This window comes from Phocoena sinus, chromosome 1 (assembly GCF_008692025.1).
Source record: "Phocoena sinus isolate mPhoSin1 chromosome 1, mPhoSin1.pri, whole genome shotgun sequence".
NCBI lineage: Eukaryota > Metazoa > Chordata > Mammalia > Artiodactyla > Phocoenidae > Phocoena > Phocoena sinus.
In genome coordinates this window covers 40,360,217-40,382,566 of record NC_045763.1, presented here as the reverse complement: position 1 = coordinate 40,382,566, position 22,350 = coordinate 40,360,217, and the positions used below count along the sequence as shown (strand labels likewise).

The following is a 22,350-nucleotide window of genomic DNA, read 5'->3' as shown; positions in this document are numbered from 1 at the left end:
GTTGTTTACAGTGTTTTTTCTTACAGACAATGCTGATACAAATGTGTCATATTTGTATCCCACAAATGGGATACATAAGTGTCGCCTTGTGGGCCTTGTACACGTGTGTAGATACTTTTCTAGGGTGTATAACTGTGGAATGCAATTGCTCTGCAAGTGACTCTGCCACTTCCCAGGAAACATTCGGTTTCCTCAAATGTAAAATAAATTATTCTATCAATATGTATCTGTGAAGGCTGTTATGAAACTGGCATGAGATGAATGTAAACAAACACCCAGTCCTGTGTCTGGCATACAGCAGGCCCTCAATAGATGTCACCCCCTTCCCCATGGGATCTGAGAAGATGAAGCAGGTAATCCGCTTTGTAAACTCTAAGGCGCTCTGCAAACACATATGGGTCTTATTTTCCCCGTTCGTATTCTTACAAGGCTGTGGTTATGTGCCACTTCCTCCCTCTTAGTTTCAGACAGGGAGCCTGAGCTTCAGGGAGAGGAAGTGATTGCCCAAAGACAAGCAGCTCATCAGAGGCATGGCTGGGGGATCTCAACTCCCCACTGCAGCCACCTTAGCTGCCTCCTTGGCATTCTCACTTCCAGCCTCCTTCTTCCCCGCACTGTCCTTGCAGTAACCTCTCGCGGGGCCCTCCTTCTTGTACCAACTTCTTTACCGGCAGCCATCTGTCAGTTACAAAACTTGGCAGCAGCCTGTTCCCCAGCTGATCAGAGGCAACTCTTTTGTCCTTATTTGTGAAAAGACAGTAGCCTTACCATCAATACTTCATCCCTGGGAGCCCAAACTCCCGTGCTCACCCGCTCTGTGGGCAGCAGACAGAGGGTAAGGTCACTATCCCATTTTACAGAGGAGGCCTGAGGCACAGAGAAGTCGAGAAGCTCCCAGGTGCTTTCTCTGTTGACCCTGGATGGTGCTGAGTTTATCGATAGACTCAGTGCTGTCTATCACCGAGGCTTTCAGTCAATGTTCACTCCTTGACAGAGGCTTTAGTGCCTTCCCACTGCCTTCTCAGGATCAACTCCAAACTTCTTGGCATGACACTCACAATTCTCCATGGTGTGGCCCTTGCCAGGGGGCCTTGGCCTCATTATATCCCAGCTCCACACAACTTAATCCCCGGACACTCTTCTCCCCACCACTGGGCCTTTGCACCTGCTGCCCCTCTGCCTAGGAGGTCTTGTGCCCACTCCCTTCAGCCCCCTGCTCTGTGCCTGCCTTGTGGGTTACCCAATGGTCATCTTTTTGGCCCTGATTTGTTATGCATTTGATTTATATTTGTTGCTCTCCCTTTAAACCTAGCTGTTTGAGACCCAGGGCTGGATCTTAGAGTGTCATTTTCCACATCTGTAAAATGCGCATTTTGTTCATTTTGTTCATTGTTCATTTCACGGGGCTGTTGTGAGGAACAAATGCTGTCTTGGCTCTCGGACGCTAAATCTGAGTCCAGAAAGAGGAACCTCCAGTTCACATAACCAGTAAAGAGAGGAGGGGGCTTTGCAGCTGGGTCTCCCAAGCCTGTGCACGCTCTTTTGCTGGAGGAGTGCGGGGGCCTAGAAGGACTAGAGGGCCAAGCTTCCTGCCTGGAAGAGCACAGTGTTCTGGCCACCCCACAACAACCAGTACATTTGACATGTGAGACTGGGAGGCTCGGGGAGAGAGGTGGCTGACCCAGGATCACACAGCTAATTCATGGCGGATGTGACGCTGGGACCCATCTCCCCAGTCCTGGTCTTCCTCTGTCCCTATCTCTGTAACTGCCACTTAAGACACACAATTCACCCTTCCTGAGGCAGCTCAAGACAGGCAGGATTCCCCCACTTTGCCAATGAGGAACTGAAGCATGGTCTTCCCCAAGGGCCTCCCAGCCCCCTGGGGACAGCCCAGACCACAGCCCCATGGGGCTCAGCTGGGGCTTTCTTCCCCAGACCCAGCCCTCAGCTGGATTCCCCTCCCCAGCCCACCTTGTTCTGGGGAGGGCAGGAGGGTGGGTCTAAGGCCTGGAAGATTGATTGCTGAGATACCTTTGGTTCTGTTAACTCTGTTTCCCCATTCACTGGCTCAGTGACCTTGAGTGGAGGGCAAACATCTGGGGCCTGGTCATCCCCATCTGGCTGGGACCTCGGTTCTCATGGCCGAGCTGCTGATGCACCTGGGAGTAGAGTGAAGTCCTGTCGTGGCAGGGCTCTGGCGGGGGTGGCATTCGGGGGCGGGGGGCGGGATGTGACTTCCTCAAGGCTCTGCATGTTGGGGAGACGGCTGCTTGTCAGTCACCCTCTACTGCCCCCAACCCCGCTCCTGGCCTCTGTGAGGCCAAACTGTCCTTGTTCTCCAACTACGGTGTGGGAGGTCAAGGTCACTCCCACGTGGCTCTGTAGCAGAGAGTGTGTGAGCTGTTGTCTCTGGAGCTACACCACCTGGATTTGAAGCCCAGCTCCCCCACTTGGTACAGGATGACCTTGGGGATGTCCTATAACCTCTCCTTGCCTCAGTCCCTTTATCTCAAAAGGAGAATAATAATAGGGATCCTGCCTCATAGGGTTGTTGTGGAGATTAAATGAGTTAATAACCATAAAATATTTAAGACGGTACTTGGAATGCAGTAAGCGCTGAAGAAGTGTTATTCGTAGGGGTGGAAGTAGCATTCATGGAGCATCTTGCAGGTGCCCAGGATGGTTCCTCTTATCCTTACTGGGAACCCAAACCCAGGCATGTGACTCCTGTACCACGTGCCCTGCCTTCCTGGCCTCCTTCCCAAAAGAACCGTTAGCTGAACCTTCCTCGTTTACCCACGTGGGAGACCACGGAGCACGTCAGAAGTTTGGCCGGGACTGCACGTCAGATCTCCGACCTCCGGTTGAGTGAATATTCTTGTGCTGAAGCTTTCTGGAGTTGTTGGTGCATGGCTCACTGAAAAGTCCCACCTGCAGAGCGCTTGCCCACTTCAGACCGTTCATAAATGAATCGGTTAAGCCCACGCGTATGCAACACGACCGTGGAAGGTGTGCCACCCGCAGGAGACAGCAGGGGCATGTGCATCGTTAAGGCTTTAGACTTGAGCAGCCCTGAGTCAGAATCCTACCACTTCACCTCCGCGCTGGGGACCCTCGCTCGGCAAGTCCTCAACTCTCGCAGCCTGTTTCTCTGCCTATAAAATGTGGCAGCAATGTGGTCCTCCAGGAGCTGCTGTGAGAATTCAGGGAGCCCTGCTCAACGTGCCAAGGGGCCCACCGGGCCCTCCCTCTGGGAGCTCACTCTTCCGGGGTGTCCTGTGCGGGCAGGGAGAGGAGGAGGGGAATACACACACACACACTCATAACCACCAGGACACCAGGACCCAGCACAACCTAGCATTTCCCACAGTGAGGTGGTGACCGATGCCCCTTTCTCCCTCCCCTCCCCAACTCTGTTTTCCTCTCTCCCTCACCTGTTCTCCATCTTCCCCTTCCCCTTCTCTCCCATACAGCCTCACAGATGCCTGAAACTGGATCCCTAAGGGGTTGTCACGGGGGCCTTTTTCTTCCCCAAACTTGTCCTTTCATTTGTGAAATGGGCAGAGTTGGGGATTAGAGGGTAAGAACTTAGACTCTGTGAACTTCAGCCTCTTCAGGGCGAGACTGCCTGTGATTCCATAATTTGGGGCCCTTGGGCTCAGCTGAGGGCAGACAGGGGCCTGGTACACGGTCAGGGTGGGGTCTAGAGTGGCTCCTGCCACGTGACCCACACTCTGAGCCCAGCAGAGACCCCAGCCGACTGTCTTGCTTCAAGCCTGGGCTCTTCCCATTGCACTGTATTCTATTCTGCCTACTAGCCGGAAACAGCAACAGTGAACCTTATACAGGACTCTCTAGAGAAAAACCCTGTGAGCATATATGCAAATCACATGCAAATCACATGCAAATCGACTCCTGGCTCTTTCCATCTTGGCTTCGTGGAAAGGGCACCACTCTGAAGCCAGTAGCACTGGACCTGAATCCCAGCCAGGCCCCTGTGAGACACTCAGCAAGTGTCTCACCCTGACTTTGTTTCCCTGTCTGCAAAACAGAGCCAGTGTAATAAGAGTTCAACCCATCACTGGTCCACATTTTATTCATTTCTTTCTCATATATCTATTGAGGACTTTCCAGGCCCCAGTGCTGAGCTAGGCACTGACAAAATCATCGTAAAAATGTAGAGCTGTCCTTGCCCTCCTGGAGCTCACAGCCTGGAGAGAAAACAGATTTGCACAGCGGATGCAAGCCTCAATCCCCCCCAAACTCAGAGGTACTGGAAATATGACTTTCCTTACTTTTCTAAAACTGAACTCAGTTTCCATTTTGAGGCACCATTCTGCCAGGGGCCAGAAACTTAATCTCAGTCATTTTGGTGTCACCTTTCCCCAAGATTGTGTGATTTAAGCCAAGATTATTGATGCTCCTGGGGGTGGTAGGCAAATAGTCTTGTCATCAGTGTCATCATCTATCCACACGGCTTCCCCTCCATCAGCGGCTTCCCGGTGACTCTCTGGGCTTTGGTCACTGCAGAGCCCCTGGAGGTCACCACCATGTCAGACCCTGCCTCCTGACTGCAGGCCTCTTTTATGTTTGCTGGCACTCTGCTAGGTCTGTGCCCCTATTGCCACCTTGTCACCCTTCAGGACATCTGTCCATTATTATAACTTCCCTCCAAACCACATTCCATGCTGTAGCCAGGGGAAACTCTCCAAAGCCCAGATCTGACCGTAACCTTGCAATGGCTCTCCTGTGCCCTTCATATTCTTCAGCAGGACTAACAAGTCCCCACTTACCTCTCCCGCTTCTCTCTCAACATCCTCCCACCCTCACACCTTCAACCAAACCAAATAAGAGCAATGAGTAAACAACAGACTTCCTATGTGCCAGACACTTTGCTAACATTAACTCACTGAGATAGATCCTCACAATAACTCACATGGTAGTTATTATTATTATTTTCTTCGTAACTGAAGAGGAAACTGAGGAACCAAGGGCTTAAGACCACACAGCTAGTCCAGTTTCAGAGTCTGTGCCTTTCTTTCTTCATTTCTTTCTTTCTTCCTTTCTTTCTTTCTTTCTTCCTTCCTTCCTTCCTTCCTTTCTTTTTGGCTGTGTTGGGTCTTGGTTGCTGCGCACAGGTTTTCTCTAGCTGCGGCAAGCGGAGGCTACTCTTTGTTGCAGTACGCGGGCTTTTCATTGCGGCGTGCAGTCTTCTCATTGTGGTGGCTTCTCTTGTTGCAGAGCATGGGCTGTAGGCACGTGGGCTCAGTAGTTGTGGTGCACGGGCTTAGTTGCTCCGCGTCATGTGGGATCTTCCCGGACCAGGGACCGAACCCGTGTCCCCTGCACTGGCAGGCAGATTCTTAACCACTGCACCACCGGGGAAGTCCCTCAGAGTCTGTGCCTTTAATTACAAAGCTATGCCCCCTGGAATTGAAGAGCTCTAGCAAACAGGCTGTCTTCTTTCTCACCTCCCAGCCTTTGTGTAAGACCCTCCCTCCCTGGGACACTGTCCCCTGACACCCCTTTCGTCTGGCTCACTCCACTCATCCTTTACGTTGCCGTGGCCTCTTCCTGACCCCCAGGCTGGGTCAGGAGCCCCCTGAGTTCCCAGAGCTCCCTGTGCTGTTCCCACCAGAGCCTTTGCCAGTGGGTACAGTGGGAGCTGCTTTCTCTCCATGCACCCTTTGAGCAGGAACCTCTCACGCATCTTGGAATGCCAAGTTCATGGCAGGGACCTGGCCCTGCGAATGTTTGTGCAATGAGTGATTATCAGCACAACTAACCCTCTACAGTAAGTCCCCTACATACGAACGAGTTCCGTTCTGAGAGTACGTTCGTAAGTCCAATTTGTTCATAAGTCCAACAAAATTAGCCTAGGTACCCAACTGGCACAATTGGCCATAGAGTACTGTACTATAATAGGTTTATAATACTTTTCACACAAATAATACATAACAAACAAATGCAAAAAATAAAGAAAACCTTTTTCATCTTACAGCACAGTACCCTGAAAAGTACAGTAGTACAGCACAACAGCTGGCATCCATGGGGCTGGCATCTAGTGAACAGGCAAGAAGAGTTACTGACTGGAGGAGGGAGAGGAGGTGGGAGATGGTAGAGCTGAAGGATCGTCAGCGATAGGACACGGAGGGCAAGCTGCAATTTCACTCACACCTGACGTTGATGGCACAGGTTCTGGTTCCTTGCTGGGTTCAATTTTGTTTACCCTCTTGAAAAAATGATCCAGTGGTATCTGGGTAGTAGCTCTTTTTATTCTCATCATAGATGACATGGTAGCATTGGATTGCATTCTGAACTGTCGCTGCAACCTTCATGTACCATTCTACATTCAGGTCCTGTGCCTCAAAAACTAACAGTGCCTCCTCAAATAAAGAAAATCCCCTTGCCATTTCTTGTGTCGTGCATCTCTCCAGTTCTTCAGTTACTTCTTCTTCCTCTTGTCTCTCTTTGTCCTTTCTGTGGGCCTCCAGTTCCATCAGGTCTTCATTAGTAAGCTCCTCATGTTACACAGCAAGTTCAATGAAGTCATCCTCTTGCAAATCTAGCCTGAAATAAAGATACTGTACTACCGTACTCTATACAGTACTGTACAGTAGAGTATACAAAAACATAACTACTTGTAGAGGATGCAGGCACATGACAGTGTGTACGTGAACTAACTTATGTGATTGGACATTCGAACGCACGTTTGCATCTTTGAAAGTACGCAACTTGAAGGTTCGAATGTAGGGGACTTACCGTACTTTGTTAAGGTTGAATGAATTCCTGGGACCAATCTACCAATAGGCATTTATTAGGCACCTGCTGTGTGCCTTGAGCTGAACCAAGTATACTGGGAGAAATAACAGTAATGGATGTTCAGTTGTGGTTTGCCTGGCGAGGGTCATCGTGGCCAGGCGAGGTCGGCAGGGCAGTGAGGTCTGCCGCCCAGCTTTCATTTCAGATCCTCTGCCACTTTTCCTTCTTCTCCTCCAGCCTCGCTAGCCTCCAGCCCTGCTTTCTTCCACCTTCCTGATTACATTAGTTCAAAGGAAAGGACCTGCAAACTTGTTTACTCAAGGGGCAGAGACTGATCTTAAGGGGGTGGATTATGTCTCCCAGCAGGAGAGAGATGATTCTCCTCACTTAACAGATGGGGATTCTGCTACTCTGGGGGAGAGGAATGAAGTAGACGGAATCATAGGCTGTTGGTGTGGGTTGCATCCTTGGGAACCCCTGGATTCTTTCTTCTAAATTTATCAATGAGCCAAAACTAGAACCCCAGTTCTCTAACTGCTGGTTTGTTGGCTTCTCCAATTGAGTATCCTTGTCCCCAAATCCCATAGTCAGTCAACTTCACAGACAAGGACTCCTGGTTCTAAACTGCATTCTACTTTTTTACTACTCCACTGCCTTTCAACCTTCGATCTGAGTGAGTTTATGAGAACACATCAGTGTTCAGGCGCTGTGTCAGGCAGTCAAAATGCAGGGGTTCTAACCCTGTCCCACATCAGTCTTCCAGATTCGGTGTTGTTACCTCTGTATCAAGACGAGGAAACTGGTCAGAGAAAGCTAACAACCGGTGAAGAGTCACAGGCAGGTCCCCAGGTCCACATGCTCTCTGCTTCCTCGGTCCATGCCGTGCTTTGGCCCACAGTGGGGGATGGCATTTCCTCTCCACTCTGACTTTCTCCGACATTCCTCCTCATACTTCTCTTCACTTACCACCCCCTCCCACACCAAATACAAGTGGAAGATCTCCTCCTAGTTTCCTGATCAATAGGAAAGGCTCCTGTTGAACAGTATCTGACCTCAAGCCAAGAAATGAGTCTAAAACCTCTGCTTTCCCTGCCCCATACTCACTCTGGGTGGCTGCAGCCTCCGGTCTGGCTTTGTTTCCTCTCATCCTTTTATTAGCTGCCTGATCGGCAGCCCAATTAATCTGCTCATCTGTGAAGGAGGATGGCTCACAATGAGCTCCTCCGTTTCCAGAAGCCATCCTCTGAGGCAGCACGGCCAGGCCCTGTGCACAGGCTGGCTCCTTGATGGAGGGCTGCCCCAGGAGCCAGGGTCAATTAGTGGACAGATTAAGCAATTACTAGCCCCTAACAAGGGTGCCTGGCATCATTACCCTGCCTGTTTACTGGCAAACTACAGCTTTCATATGAAGACCAACAAATAAATTAGGGCATCTGGTCGACTGCCGCTTCGGCGGCGAAGTAAATGATGTCCAACTGGCTCTCGGCTGCCCATGGATTCTCAGCCCCGGCCTAATGAAAAGCCCAAGATGTCCCTCACTGGTCATGGCAGCTCTGGAATGTGCCTCTGAGCTACTTATCATTCCAAGGGCTAAGTGCCTGCCACTGGGCATGTGGATCGGTCTTAGCTACCCCGCTGCTTCCTCCCGTCTGGCTGTCAAAACCTACTTATCTTTCAGGGCCCAGCTCAAAAGCTTCTTTCTCCTTGATGCCTTTCCTGCTCTCTCCAGCAGGAGAGGAGTTCTCCTTCTGTACTTTTGGGAGGGTTTTGTACTCTCCTATCACTTTCCAGCATTACAGGAATTTCATGGAATGCCAGAGCTCCGTTTTGCCTACTTTTCTCGGGTCTCTGAGGAATAAGTAGAAACGTGGAGAAAAGGAGGGACAAGGCAAGGACTCAGTTCTCGTTTTCTCACCCCCTCTCCTGTAGATATATGCAGGCCATCGCCAGGATATCAACGACAGCAGTGACAGAGTCAGGTTTGCCCTTCAGGACAATCCCTCTGGCTACAGTGATGAGGGCTCAGTCACCGAAGTCAGATGTGGTTGTTCTCATCCAGGCCAAGTATGATGGTGGCTTAGAACAGAAGAGAGGCAGAGGGATGGAGATGAGGGGCAGATTTGCTAGCTTCAAGGAAGAGACTTGGAGACCCCCTGAATGTGGGAGGAGGGTCATGGAGAATTCAGCTCTTCTAAATCTGGTGACCTGAAGGCGAGGTAGTTGTTGGTGCCAGTGAGAAGCAGAGAGGGCAGCCAGCCCCAGAGTCTGGGAACAGAGGACCCTCAAAGTGGGGAAAGAAGCAGACTTGGGGGCATTGACAAAACCTCCCTGTCCTCTTGTGACTTCTCCTTCGTGTTTCCTGGTGCACCCATCAGCCGCTTGAGGACTGAGACCCCTAAGGTCCCTGACTCCATCGTCATCCAATCCGATGGCAGCCTTTAGCTAACAGCGCGTCCATTAGGGAGCAGCTCTAAAGTTATTGTTTAGAGTTATCCTGCCTCTCCCCCATCTCTGTCTGTCAAGACCCAGGGGCCCCTCCAAGGCACAGCTCATATGCTGTCTTTTCCTGGAGGCCCACCCTGTGCTCTTTAGCAGGACATGCTCTCCCCCAGCCCATGAGCTTCAATATTACATCTTGAACTGTCTCTTGGAAACAGAGATATTATTTGTAAAATTCACTGGGCAACACCTAATCCATAGCCGTACATTCACAGTGGCGAACAACATAGGCCCAAATCACCTGTTGAGCTGTGTTTTTCCAGCTGAGGGAAATGTGCTCCTCCTTCCTGAAACACTTTGAGGTTAACCCAGGTGCTTCTCTTTCTCCAGGGATCATTGACTTCCTCGTAAGCCAGCACCCTATTGCCCGTGCCCTACGGGAGCACCTGGTCTTCAAGATTGCACCCATGCTCAACCCTGATGGCGTCTACCTGGGCAATTACAGGTGAGGGACGGGAGAGAATGCTTGGATGGTGGTGTGGAAGCAGGAAGAAAAAGGGGATAGGTTTTTGAGGAAGAATTTTCAGACTACCCATGAGTTCATTAGAGGAAGTTTCACTCTGGCCCTTGAGAATATGACTGATGGGCCTTGGCTGTTTCGTTCACAGTCACCTGAGGTCACTTGCTGGAGTTTTCCGGGCAGCTTGCCGGACCAGGAATCAGGAGAGTTAATATCAGCTTTGGCACCTACTTCCTGTGTAACCTTGGGGAATTCACTTTCCCTCTCTGATGCATTGCAGTTTCTCTTGCATAATTAAGACAATAATTACTTACCTGGCAGGGCACTTGTGAGCATCAAAGGAAACGTGGCAATGAACGTGCTTTGCAGAATATCATATGGTCGTGATAAGGGTTACTGTTTTGTTTCCGGGTTTCTTCTTGGAGATTATTAATGAAGGAGAGTAGCATCCCAGATCACGTGAACGGCATTTTGATTTGGTGTGGGCACACCGCTAGCCCCACACTCACTCAGGTACTCACAGCTTGAGCTCTTTCTCCGGGCTTAGCACCATAATTTACAGCCGAAAATTCCACTACCCGGGGAACCATCTGCTGAGAGAACATTGAATCCTCTGAGAGTGTTATTACCCTTATTTCACAGTTGAGGCAACAGACTGGCCCAAAGTCATACAACCAGTAAATCATTGACTGTCTAACTTCACTGCCTAAATTATACAGCTTGAGAGTTGATTAATCCCACAACTCTCAAGGTAACATTCAAACTCCCCGGCTTTGACGCAAAGCTCTGTGTGACCTGGTGCCTCACCTCCCACCCTCTGGTCATAGAACTGTTGCCCTGATCACTCTAAGGGAGGCCTGGTTCCTTACACAGGTCCTGCTGGTGCCTGATACCTTACCTTCATAAAGACCCTCTGTCCAGAACCTCCTGGTCCCTTCCTCATTTCACTAACCCTTCCTCACAACTCAGCTCATGCCTCTTCTTCTAGAAAACATTCTGCAAACCCCCAAACAGAATTGGTCCTTCCCTTCTCTGAGCTCCCACGGGCCTGGCTACTGAACATGTCTTATCCTATTGCATGGACCCCACTGGCCCTAAAGCCACCAGAGGGAAAGCACTGAGCCTTAATGGTCCTTGTGTCCCCGGTGCCTGTCAGCAGGGATCAGCACATAGTAGATGCTCAAAAAGAATTTGGTGGATATGAGAGAAGGAAAGGGATGACTTTACTGAGGAAGGCACTGAGGCTCAGGTATGAGATGGGACTTGCCCAAGTTCAGTGGCAGAGCTCAGACCAGAACCCACATTGCCTGACATCCCATCAGGCCCATTTTAAACAGAGCTGGTTTCATGCTTTCCCAGAATGTGACAGTTGGGTCCACTGGGGCTTCCTAGTACCCCTGGGTATGAGTTAGAGAGAACCCATGGGATGCATGATGCCTTAGTTAAAGACAGTTTTGCTTCCTCTATTAACTGGCTCAAGCGATGGCTTATTAGCACTGGCAGGTTTTATGGCTGCTGCAGGCCTGGGAGCAGTGCCTTTCCACCTTCGCTGGACAGAATACGCTGTTAGTGATAATGTTGGTGGAAGGACCATTTGATTGATGTTAACGTTTATGTTTAATTACAAGAGCGGCCGTGGTCAGAGAGAGGTCAGGACTGTTCACTACACACACTTATTCATGTCATCATCTGCTGTCCCGGGATGACCAGTTGGAAAGAGGTCTGTGAACTTGGCCAAAATGCCTCCTCTCTCTGGGCTTCAGATGGCCAGGGGGCTGCTGCTGGGGAGCTGGCTGCTTCCTACATGCCCTCAAGCTGTCCAAACTTTGTGATTTGGGGATTTCAGGATAAAAGAGCTCCACTCCTCAGAAACGGTTCTGTACTGAAGTTTAAAAGCCCCATGTTCTCCTAGTGAGAATGTGTGATTCTCGTTATGAGAGTTGAAGAAAATCTCTAACCACAGGCATTAGTCCTGTTGCTGAAATAGCTGAGTAGCAACAAAGAGCCTATCATGAGAATTCACCATTCATGTTTGGGAGAATGTAAAAAATAGTGGTCAAGACTCCAGATGGATAACTTCAAGGTGCCTTAGAGGTCCTGTAGGCCAGCCCCAGCACGGTGTCCCGTGGTTTGGCTGGGACTTGTCCAGGCATTATGGGGGAAGAAAGATTTGGAGTTCAAGTGAATTTGGAAAACACAGAGTTAAGCAAAATTAAACAAGTTCTTTCCCAATAAGACTTTTCAGTTTTGAATATGCTAATAAACAGGAATCCCAAGAGCGGAATATAGTGTCCAGTGTTACCCAAAGGAACCCTTTTCCTAAAGAGCTTGCTACCCCTCCAGCCCATCACCCGCTCCACCACTACCCCGCGTCCAGAGGCGGCAGGGTTTCTGAAACCCAATCTGTGAAAGGCCACTACGAGAATTCCTCTTGCCACCCAGCACCGTGTGTCAGGCGTTCACACACTTATTTGATCCTCGTAATAACTCTATGGAGGAGGGTCTCTGAAGCTTTCTCTGCTTGCAGATAATAAAGACCTACTCCGATTAGCGTGAGTAGAGGAGGAAAAGCCGGAGGGAGTCGGGGGGAGGAGCGAAGGACAGAAGGCGGCCGGTGGGAAGGAAGGATGCTTGTCAGAACTTCCGGGCAGCACACACAGCCCCACTCACAGACCGCCTTGCAGCGCTGGGGTCAGCGCCACGTCCCTCACGTGCTCCCTGACCTTCACTCTCTACACCTCCCCTCAGGACGTGCAGTCCCTCAAGCCTCAGTGACATTGAATAAATAACGTGCCTTAAGTCGTGTGGCCTGTGAGGAGTGGGCAGGGGTGCAGGCGTGCCCCGGCCGAGCTGTGCTCCTGGGCTGTCCTATACCTGCTGCTGGCACCACACACGCCAGACCCAGTGAAGAGCAGCAGACAGGCCTGTCCTGCAGGTGCCTCTTCTCCCCCGACCCCACTTCCTCTTCCTCCTTCTCCTTCCTCCACATTAAAGAACCATAAAATCTAGTCTAGAAAGGAGAGTAAGACTTCCCAGATTTGATCACGCAAAGCTTTTATTTAATAATACAAGTACCGGGCTTCCCCGGTGGCGCAGTGGTTGAGAGTCCGCCTGCCGATGCAGGGGACGCGGGTTCGTGCCCCGGTCCGGGAAGATCCCACGTGCCGCGGAGCGGCTGGGCCCGTGAGCCATGGCCACTGAGCCTGCGCGTCCGGAGCCTGTGCTCTGCAACGGGAGAGGCCACAGCAGGGAGAGGCCCGCGTACAGCAAAAAAAAAATAAAAATAAATAATAATAATAATACAAGTACCTGTTCCATGGTATTTATAGTAGAATAGACAAGGTGCACTCTGGCATTTAATGGCCGATGATGGCAGCTGTCCCATGAGAGAGAATGCATTTTATGTAAGAGAGCAGCAGTGTTTACTTACTAGACTACTGTATGTGCTCCCAGACTCCGGCTTATGGGAGGAGTAGAGAGGGCCAAAGTTACAGCAACCACAGTGCACTCTCCAGTGGCCCTCTAGGGCAGTTAGATGGTGTAACGGTAGAAACAATGATACTATGGCATCTAATAAAAACACAGAACGACTCTACCCTCGTCTCACTTACTACACTCCAGCAACACTGGCCATTTTTTTCAGTTCAGGGCTGAGGTTTAATGCCACTTCACAGAAAGGCCTGCCTAGATTCTCCAAAATAAATTCGGTCTTCCATGACACTCTTTCAGAGCACTCTGTACTGTCCTTTCAGAGCCCTGGCCCCAATTCGTAATCACGTGACTATCTGTTTAATGACTGTCTCCACCTCTAGACTATAAACTCCATGAAGTCAGGACTTCATCCCCAAAGCCTGGCCTGGTGCCCAGCATAGAACTGGCCTTTGATATGTATTATCTAAATGAATACATACACACCACAGCAGTGTTTCGCAACTGTGCCACGGCACGGAGCTCCAGTCCCCAGGCAAACTAGTCATCACCACATGCCATCAGCTCCCAACCCTTTACTTTCAGCAACACGGCCTCCTAACCCCAGTTGTTTTGATTTTATGCTGTTGTGACATAAATACTGTGATGAGCTGCTGTAATGATTTAATGAACTCTGGGTTCAGAGGCACACTTTGTTATTGTACATTACATCTAAAAACCACCTTTCATCATTACCACGACTCTCTGAGAAAGTCAGTTTTTATTGTACCCATTTGAGCAAAGGGGAAACCAAGTCTGCAGAGGTGAAGAGCCCGTTCAAGGTCCTATGGTGTGTCCAGGACTCTCCACACTCCCAGACACTGCCTGTGCCTTACAAGCTGGAGGTGGAAGCAGAGAACTAACAGTCTAACTTTCCCCGCTCTCCTGAGTCTTCTAGTCTTGGGGCAAGACACTTCTCTCCCTTGGCCTCAGTTTCCCCCTGCCCTGTTGGAAGAGGAAAATGAAGTGAAAGGCACACTTCGTCATTTAGTAGAAGTACTAGGGAGAGGCTCTGTCAAGAATGGTACAGTTATAGCATGGATGAATCTTGGGGACCTTATGCTAAGTGTAATAAGCCAGACACAAAAAGACAGATTTTTTATGATTCCACTAATATGAAGTACTTAGAGTAGTCAAAATCATAGAGACAGAAAGTAGAATGGTGATTTCCAGGGGCTGGGTTGAGGAGCGGGGAAGAGAGTTATTATTTAATGGGTATAGAGTTTCGGTTTTACGAGATGGAAAGAGTTTTGGAGATGGTTGCACAGCGTTATGAATACTTAATACCACTGAATTGTACACTTAAAAATGATGAAAATGGTAAATTTTACGTTATGTGTATTTTATCACAATAAAAAAATAACGGTATGACTTACCAATGCAATTTGAGCATCTTTGGAGAGTTCTAGGGGCATCTCGGGGCTAGGAGCTTTGAGGGATGAACGCTGTAACTTCAGGTGTCATCGAGCCGAGAGCTACAAGGCAGTGGTTGGAAGGCCCTTGGGGTCGGGGGGATGGGCTGAGTCAGGCTTCGGCGGCTGGCGATTCTCACTGTCCTGCAGTAGGTGTGGCTGGTCCCACACAGTGCGACTCTTGATCTCTCTCTCTGCCACATTCTCCTCCCATCACTTCCTCTACAGAGAGGTCAACCTCCATCCCCACCCGTACCCCGCTGCGCCTGTGTGACGTGCAAGGTGCCTTGCATTTGGAAAACAGATTCTTCATCTCCATATGACAATATGAAACCCTGCATCGGGCTTGCATTTCTTAATTAGGTGCTTGTCATCGTGTATTCCATAGAGCCACGTATAAGTAGTCATAGACCTTTGAATAAATTTATTGGTTTTATTTATGTTTTGGGGCATAAAAATCTATAATTACCAGGTACAGCCTCCATATAACCGGTATTTAATGACAATTACTTTTTGTTACCATAGAAATGGGTCCAAAGTAGTTACCCATAATTTTTCATCTCCCAAACCTCACACATGCTGAATTGCAATATTACCATAGTAATTGCCTATCAGTCATCATAAAATACACAGTTCCCCAAAGGATAGCAGGATGCTGTGGACTTTCTCATTTTGGGGAAGCCTCAGTGCTTCTTGGGAGTGTGGAGGTGGGGGAGAGGAGTAGACCTCCATGGGTGGTGTAGAAATGATTCCGCTTTATCGCGCGACACTGCAGACCCTGTGGTGGAAACGGATGCAGCTACGACCCGCAGACTCGCAACGCATTATGTCTCTCGGCCCTGGTGAGCCTCACGTAGCAAAGAATGCTCCAGCGCAGTAAATCCATTTAACTAAGGTTTGTCAGGGGCCTGCTGAGTGTCGGTGCCTGTGCTACGCCGTAGGGAAGCAGATGGAAATCAGAGGCGGTCCTTGGCAATAAGAAGCCCAGTGTTTGTACTAGAGGTGTGAGTGTGAGGCTGTGGAGGCCTAGGTATAATCAGAGCTAATGTCTAAGTACCTACTAAGCACACATTATACATATCATCTCCTCTGACCCTCCCAACAGCCCTGAGGTGGAGGGAGTATTATGGCCCCTTCTTAATTAGAAAAGCAAATTGAGGCCCAGAAACACCAAGGAACTTGCCCCACGTCCCCCAGCAGGAAGGTTACGAATCCAGGCAGGCCAACCCTGGCCTGCTACAGATTCATCCCCCTGCTACACTGTATCCTGAAAGCAGGGAGTGCTTCCCTCTGACTGGGGGTGACGAGGGCGGGTTTTTGAAGGGCGGATGGCATATAGGAGCTCACCAGACATAAAAGGAGATAAGGAGAGATTTGCACAGCAAACATCATTAAGTATGGCAGAGGGTGAAACATCAGAGGAAGTATTTCCAACACGCACACATACATGCACACACTACACAGATACACACAGATATACACACTACACGAGACACACACACATACACACACTCACCCACAGACATTGGAACTGACCAACCTTGCCCACCTCAACATCCAAAGGGGGAAACATTTTTAACTGTCCAAAATAGAATAGAACATAAAATTAGCTGTGTAAAATGTAAAATACATGTCAATATTCTATTTGACAGCATAAAACTGCATTTTTCATCAACTAGAAATGGAAACAGAGATCCACTGCAAGTTGCCTCACCAAGCGATATCTGCCAGCCCCTTCTCACTGTGCCTCCTTCCCCACCCAGGCCTCATGTCCCCCCCTTGCTGCCTATCCGTAGCCTCACCAGCCTTGGAGTGGGATGGGAGCTCAAAGACCTCTTGTCCAGTGCCCTGCCCAGGGCAGGGAAACCTTAAGAAGTGCTGCACTGCTGCCAGCTCTGACTGTTAGGGGGTGTTTATGTCCAGGCTAAACCTGATAGCCCATCACCTCTGCTTTCTACCCCTGAAAGATTAGTCGGGTCCAGTCCATCTTTTACATAGTAGCCCTTCAGCTGTTTGAGGATTGCGTGTCCCCACTCCTCACTCACTCTACCCCTGCCAGCACCTGTTCTCCAGCCTGAACATCCCCAAAGCCTTACAAATTTTCATATGTAATCTGAAATCCATTCCTCTCCCCGTCCTTACAGCTGTGCTCCGAACATACTCCGGATGTTTGTCGTGGTCTGTATTTGCGGCATGGGGTCCAGGATGGAACAGTTATAATGGCGAGAATGATGGCGGTGATGGTGGTGGTGATGACATTGACGACGATGATAGTGGTGGTGGTGCTGATGGTGACTAGTTAATATCTATTGAACGTCCTGGGCCTGACCCTATTCTGGGTGTTCTGCATGTATTGTTTAATTCTCAGAACAACTCTCATTATTCTCATTTTACAGACGAGGAGACTGTGAGGAGACTGAGGCCTAGGTAGATTAGGTAACTCCCTTAAGTTCATAGAGCTAGCTAGTGGCATAGGAGAAGGAAGGGATCACCACAAGCCTAATTCTGGGGATGTACTTCTCCTGGTACAGCCTACATGCCCATCGCTATCTGACACTGAGCTCTCGTCAACCTAAATCTTTCCACTTGTATTCCTGCTAAGTCACAACCCTCACCACCCCCCCACCCCACCTCCTCTGAGAACCTTACAAGGAGGCATGGACTGGGCGGAAATCACGCTGCCTTTTTGAACAAAGAGGAAACCAGGCCACAGAGAGACTAAGTAACTTGCTCAAGGTCACACAGGGAGTGAGCCACGTAGTTATTTAAGATGAAACGCAAGTGACGCAAGAGCCAGACAAAGCCTTACCTCCCAGAGACTCTCTCCCGCTTTATGTAACCTGCGTGATGTTTCTACAGAGGCTGAAAGGACGCTGGGGCAGGCAGCGTAATCAGGCGTCTAACCCACGAGTGCACACGGCTAAAACCAATTATTCAAATGAGCTTCCCAGCCAGGTTCCTCAGAAAAGGCCAGATGGCTAGATGTCTACGGAGGCAGTTCCCCATCTCTGTCCCCGCAAGCAGCTGAATAGCCTTTCAAAGTTAGAGATGATAGTGAGTTGATTTTAATAACTGATTCTACAGTGAAGACAGGCCCCTGAGGAGACAGTAAGCCAGTTAGTGGCTGGGGAGTCCGGAGGAGCAAAACAATATGATAGAATCAAGAACTTTATCGTTCCCAGTCTTAGTTCCTAAACCGCTGTTGGAATAGTGTCAGTTCTCTATGTGCAATCCTTCCGGGGCTCCGCATTGACCGTCAGAAGCAGCCTATCCTCTTTAGCCTGGTCTTCAAGGCGGACACAGCATCCAGGAAGCTCCTCCTCCTTCACCTCCCACTGTCCGCCTTGCCCTGTGCGCAAATGCTCACCCGGCACACACTTCGTCCTGAGCATCCCCAGGGATCTGAGGTGGGCTTGGCCACGTGCTTGCCCTCAAGGAGGAGGCGCTGGTGAGATGACTCCTGAGAGGAGAGTGGGAGTTAGTTGGGTGAAGAGATGAGCAACACATTCTCTACCAAAGGAATAATAATGTTAAATAACAGCAGTGATGATAACAATGCAAACATTAATGGAATTATACAAGCTGTCGGACCCTATTCTAATAGTTGCTTTTTTGTTGTTTTGTTTTTTTACATCTTTATTGGAGTATAAGTGCTTTACAATGGTGTGTTAGTTTCTGCTTTATAACAAAGTGAATCAGTTATACATATACATACATCCCCATATCTCCTCCCTCTTGCGTCTCCCTCCCTCCCCCCCTCCCTATCCCACCCCTCTAGGTGGTCACAAAGCACTGAGCTGATCTCCCTGTGCTATGCGGCTGCTTCCCACTAGCTATCTACCTTACGTTCGGTAGTATATATATGTCCATGCCATTCTCTCACTTTGTCACAGCTTACCCTTCACCCTCCCCATATCCTCAAGTCCATTCTCTAGTAGGCCTGTGTCTTTATTCCTGTCTTACCCCTAGGTACTTCATGACATTTTTTTTTCTTAGATTCCATATATATGTGTTAGCATACGGTATTTGTCTTTCTCTTTCTGACTTACTTCTCTCTTTGTGACAGACTCTAGGTCCATCCACCTCATTACAAATAGCTCAATTTCGTTTCTTTTTATGGCTGATTAATATTCCATTGTATATATGTGCCACATCTTCTTTATCCATTCATCCGATGATGGGCACTTAGGTTGTTTCCATGTCCTTGCTATTGTACATAGAGCTGCAATGAACATTTTGGTACATGACTCTTTTTGAATTATGGTTTTCTCAGGGTATATGCCCAGTAGTGGGATTGCTGGGTCATATGGTCGTTCTATTTGTAGATTTTTAAGGAACCTCCATACTGTTCTCCATAGTGGCTGTACCAATTCACATTCCCACCAGCAGTGCAAGAGTGTTCCCTTTTCTCCACACCCTCTCCAGCATTTATTGCCTCTAGATTTTTTGATGATGGCCATTCTGACCAGTGTGAGATGATATCTCATTGTAGTCTAATAGTTTTTAATGTATTATTCCCACTGGACACATAGGGGTGATAACTCATCATGCTCTTCCTCCCACTCTCAGCCTACTTCCACCAATGTAGGAGGAGATACAGGGGTCAGAAAGATAGAGGTCAGAATATTAACTTTATTATTGAAAAAAGAATTTGCAAGGCATGGCTTACATCTGTGACCAAAATTGACCTCCTTATACGTCACCCCAAAGTTCAACTTCCCCACCAGCCACAAGCTGAGTGGGAAGGAAGCTGCCTCCCAGAAGGCACACCAAGTGGAGGAGAGGAGGACAGAATGGACCCTCCCTGCAGGGTCACAGATCCAAACAAGCTGTGTCAGGAGGGCCAGGCCCAACAGTTTCTGCTCCTTGTATCAGGTTGACCCGTCAGATAAGTTCCATCCCCTCCCTTGGGAAGAGGATGCGAGGGGATGGAGACGAAGAGCCATCCTCCTGATTTTTGGGGACTAAAAGTCCCCATTGGGATTGAAAGCAAAGGGAGGTTTCTCCCAACAGCCCCATGAAACTATGAAGTAGGTTCTTATATTATCCTCATTTTACAGACAAGAAAATTGAAGCACATAGAGCGGTGAACTCACTTGCCCAAGGTCCCATGTGAGGGAGATCCAGGAGTCAAAACCAGAGAGCTGACTCGAAGCCCAAGTGCTCAGCCTCTGAGCCCTGCTGCCTGAACCCCGAGTGAACAGGAGCCCTGAGCCCACTACCAGGTGGTCTGGAGTGGCTAGTGCACACGGTCAGGGCTGCAGCCTATGGTGTAGGTTCACACACTGCACAAAGGCTAAGAGAGCAGATGGAGGCTGACGAGCCTTGCCACTTGGAGGTGTTGCACCAGCCCGCAGAAGGGTGTGCCTTTTTGTAACTAGCTCATAGGGCATATAATGTGCAAGCCTTGCATGGTGTACAGGTTGGGGGACATGATGCAAGAAGCTTAAGGAATAAGTTGGGACTAGTTTGTGGAGGACCCTGAGTGTCATACCAAGATGAAACCATAAGACCAGCTAACACGTGTATAGCGCTTATGTCAAACAAGACGGTGTCCCCAGCATTTACACGGCTGATCTCATTTAATCCTTTTAACAACCTTCTGAGGTAGGCAGAAACCACATTTTGCAGATCAGGGCTGAGGCACAGAGAGGTTAAGCCACCAGCTAATCCATGGGCCCTCCAGGGTCTTACCCAGGCAGTGTGGCTCTGGAGTCCACACTCACAACCTAAGCCGCTTCTCAGGCTCAGACCAGGTGGGCAAGGGTCTCGCCAGCTCCCAGATCTGTGAAGACCTAAAGGACTTTTCTTTCCCTTATGCTTCCTCTGCCTCTTTTCATTAAAGGAATGGAAATAGCCTTCCTAGCCCCAAGGGCCAGTACTGCACACTCCTTTAGAAAATGTGCCCCCTTGGGCCTTTAAAATGGTTCTTTTTACTCTTTGTAAGTGTTCTTACAGAGAAAAAAATAATCCAGTAGTTCTGGAATGGACTTTCAACTCTATCCTTACATAGCTGTGTGACCTTGGCCTCAGTTTCCCCATCTTTGAAATGGAGAGATTGGGTTTTATGGAATCTTGGGTCCTTCTATTCGGTGACTGGCTCTCAAAATCGCTTTAAGCCTCAGGGTGGAAATCCCCCCCAAGCCCGGGTGTTTGTTGCTGACCAGCAGGAGCCAGAAAGGAGGGGGCTGAATCTCGGAGCACACGATCTCCACGGGAAGGAAGAGGGCGCTCCAATGACGGTTCTCCTTGTCCACCAGGAATAAGCTCCAGGAGAAAGGGCCCCGGGAGTCTAGTGTTAGAGATGACCCCTTCCCCAGGTGTGGTCTCATCACCCCCTTCCCCAATCCTACCACCTTGCCAGAAAGACCACCACTACAGGGTCAAGACCATTCTGATCCTTGGAGGTTGGAACCCTGAGTGCTCATCCTGGCTCTGCTATGAAACTTGGGCATGTCCAGGGCCTCCTCCCATGGACTTGCAATTTGTGCACTGCACAAAGGCTCCTGGTCAGGGGGTCAAGGTGGGCTGCGACTCTGCTCCCGACCCCACGTCTGGCCAGAACAAGTGACATCATTTTGTACTTCACCCACCCAGAAGGGGCACCTGTTTCTAAATTGTCAGCCTGGAGCGGGGGGGGGGGGGGGGGGGGGGGGGGGGGATGGGGGGCACCTTTTGTCAATTTGCATAAAGGTACCTTTTGTGCTAGGTCCTATTTGAGAGCCAGTTTCCCCATTTAAAAATTAAGGGTGTTGGGACTTCCCTGGTGGTGCAGTGGTTAAGAATCTGCCTGCCAATGCAGGGGACACGGGTTCGAGCCCTGACCCTGGAAGATCCCACATGCCGCGGAGCAACTAAGCCCATGCGCCACAACTACTGAGCCTGTGTTCTAGAGCCTGAGAGCCACAACTACTGAAGCCCACCTGCCTAAAGCCCATGTTCCGCAACAGGAGAAGCCACCACAATGAGAAGCCCACACACCACAACGAAGAGTAGCCCCCGCTCGCCACAGCTAGAAAAAGCCCACACGCAACAACGAAGACCCAACGCAGCCAAAAATAAATAAATTTATTTAAAAAAAAAATTAAGGGTGTTGCATCCACCCCTCACCTCACATGAGTTCCTCAGGCCCTGAGCTGACTCCCAGGGCTGCTAAGAGAGAATAGAGTGATGGTTAAGAACATAGGCTTTAGAGCTGCGCACACCAGGTTCAAGTCCTGCCTCTGTCCCTGGTCCTTGCTGAGCTAGGGGCAAATTACTTAACCTTTCTGTTTATTTCCATTTCTTCAGTTTAACTGCGAGTTGGCTGTGTACCTGACACTGGGCTAACACTGAAGACTGGATGGCAAATGAAATTGATTTAGTCTCTGCCCTCCCAGTGCTTTTAGGTCTTTGAGCAAAACATGAATTTGTCCAAGGTCATAAAACTACGCAGTGGTCAATCTGGGACTCAAACCCAAATCCTTCTGAATTGGAACCTATGTAATTATCCATCCTCCTTCTCTGCCTCCACAGCCTGGGTCACATCCTTGCTGCGATCATCTAAGAAGGAATGTGAGGGAAATGCTTTAAATATCTCGGTGGTGGTGACGGGGAGGTGATTGTTATAATTATCCCTCGTGTGTGTGTTTGAGACAAAGGACACTGCCCGCTCCCCTCTGTCTCCACCACAGCAGAGACCAGCCCACCTGCTAAGCATTTTGCAGGAGCTGTTGATGACAGCTTGTCTGGCATCCTGACACCGGC

The 22,350-nt window shown here is 49.5% G+C and overlaps 1 protein-coding gene across 1 annotated transcript in view; it reads left to right on the top strand.

The window, feature by feature from the left end:
- Positions 1–22,350, top strand: part of AGBL4 (ATP/GTP binding protein like 4) — a 1,318,619-nt gene that overhangs the window by 1,172,947 nt on the left and 123,322 nt on the right. Inside the window, exon 8 of the mRNA XM_032637699.1 lies at positions 9,595–9,709. Coding sequence (XP_032493590.1) covers positions 9,595–9,709 — 115 coding nt within the window. The remainder of the gene's footprint in view (positions 1–9,594; positions 9,710–22,350) is intronic.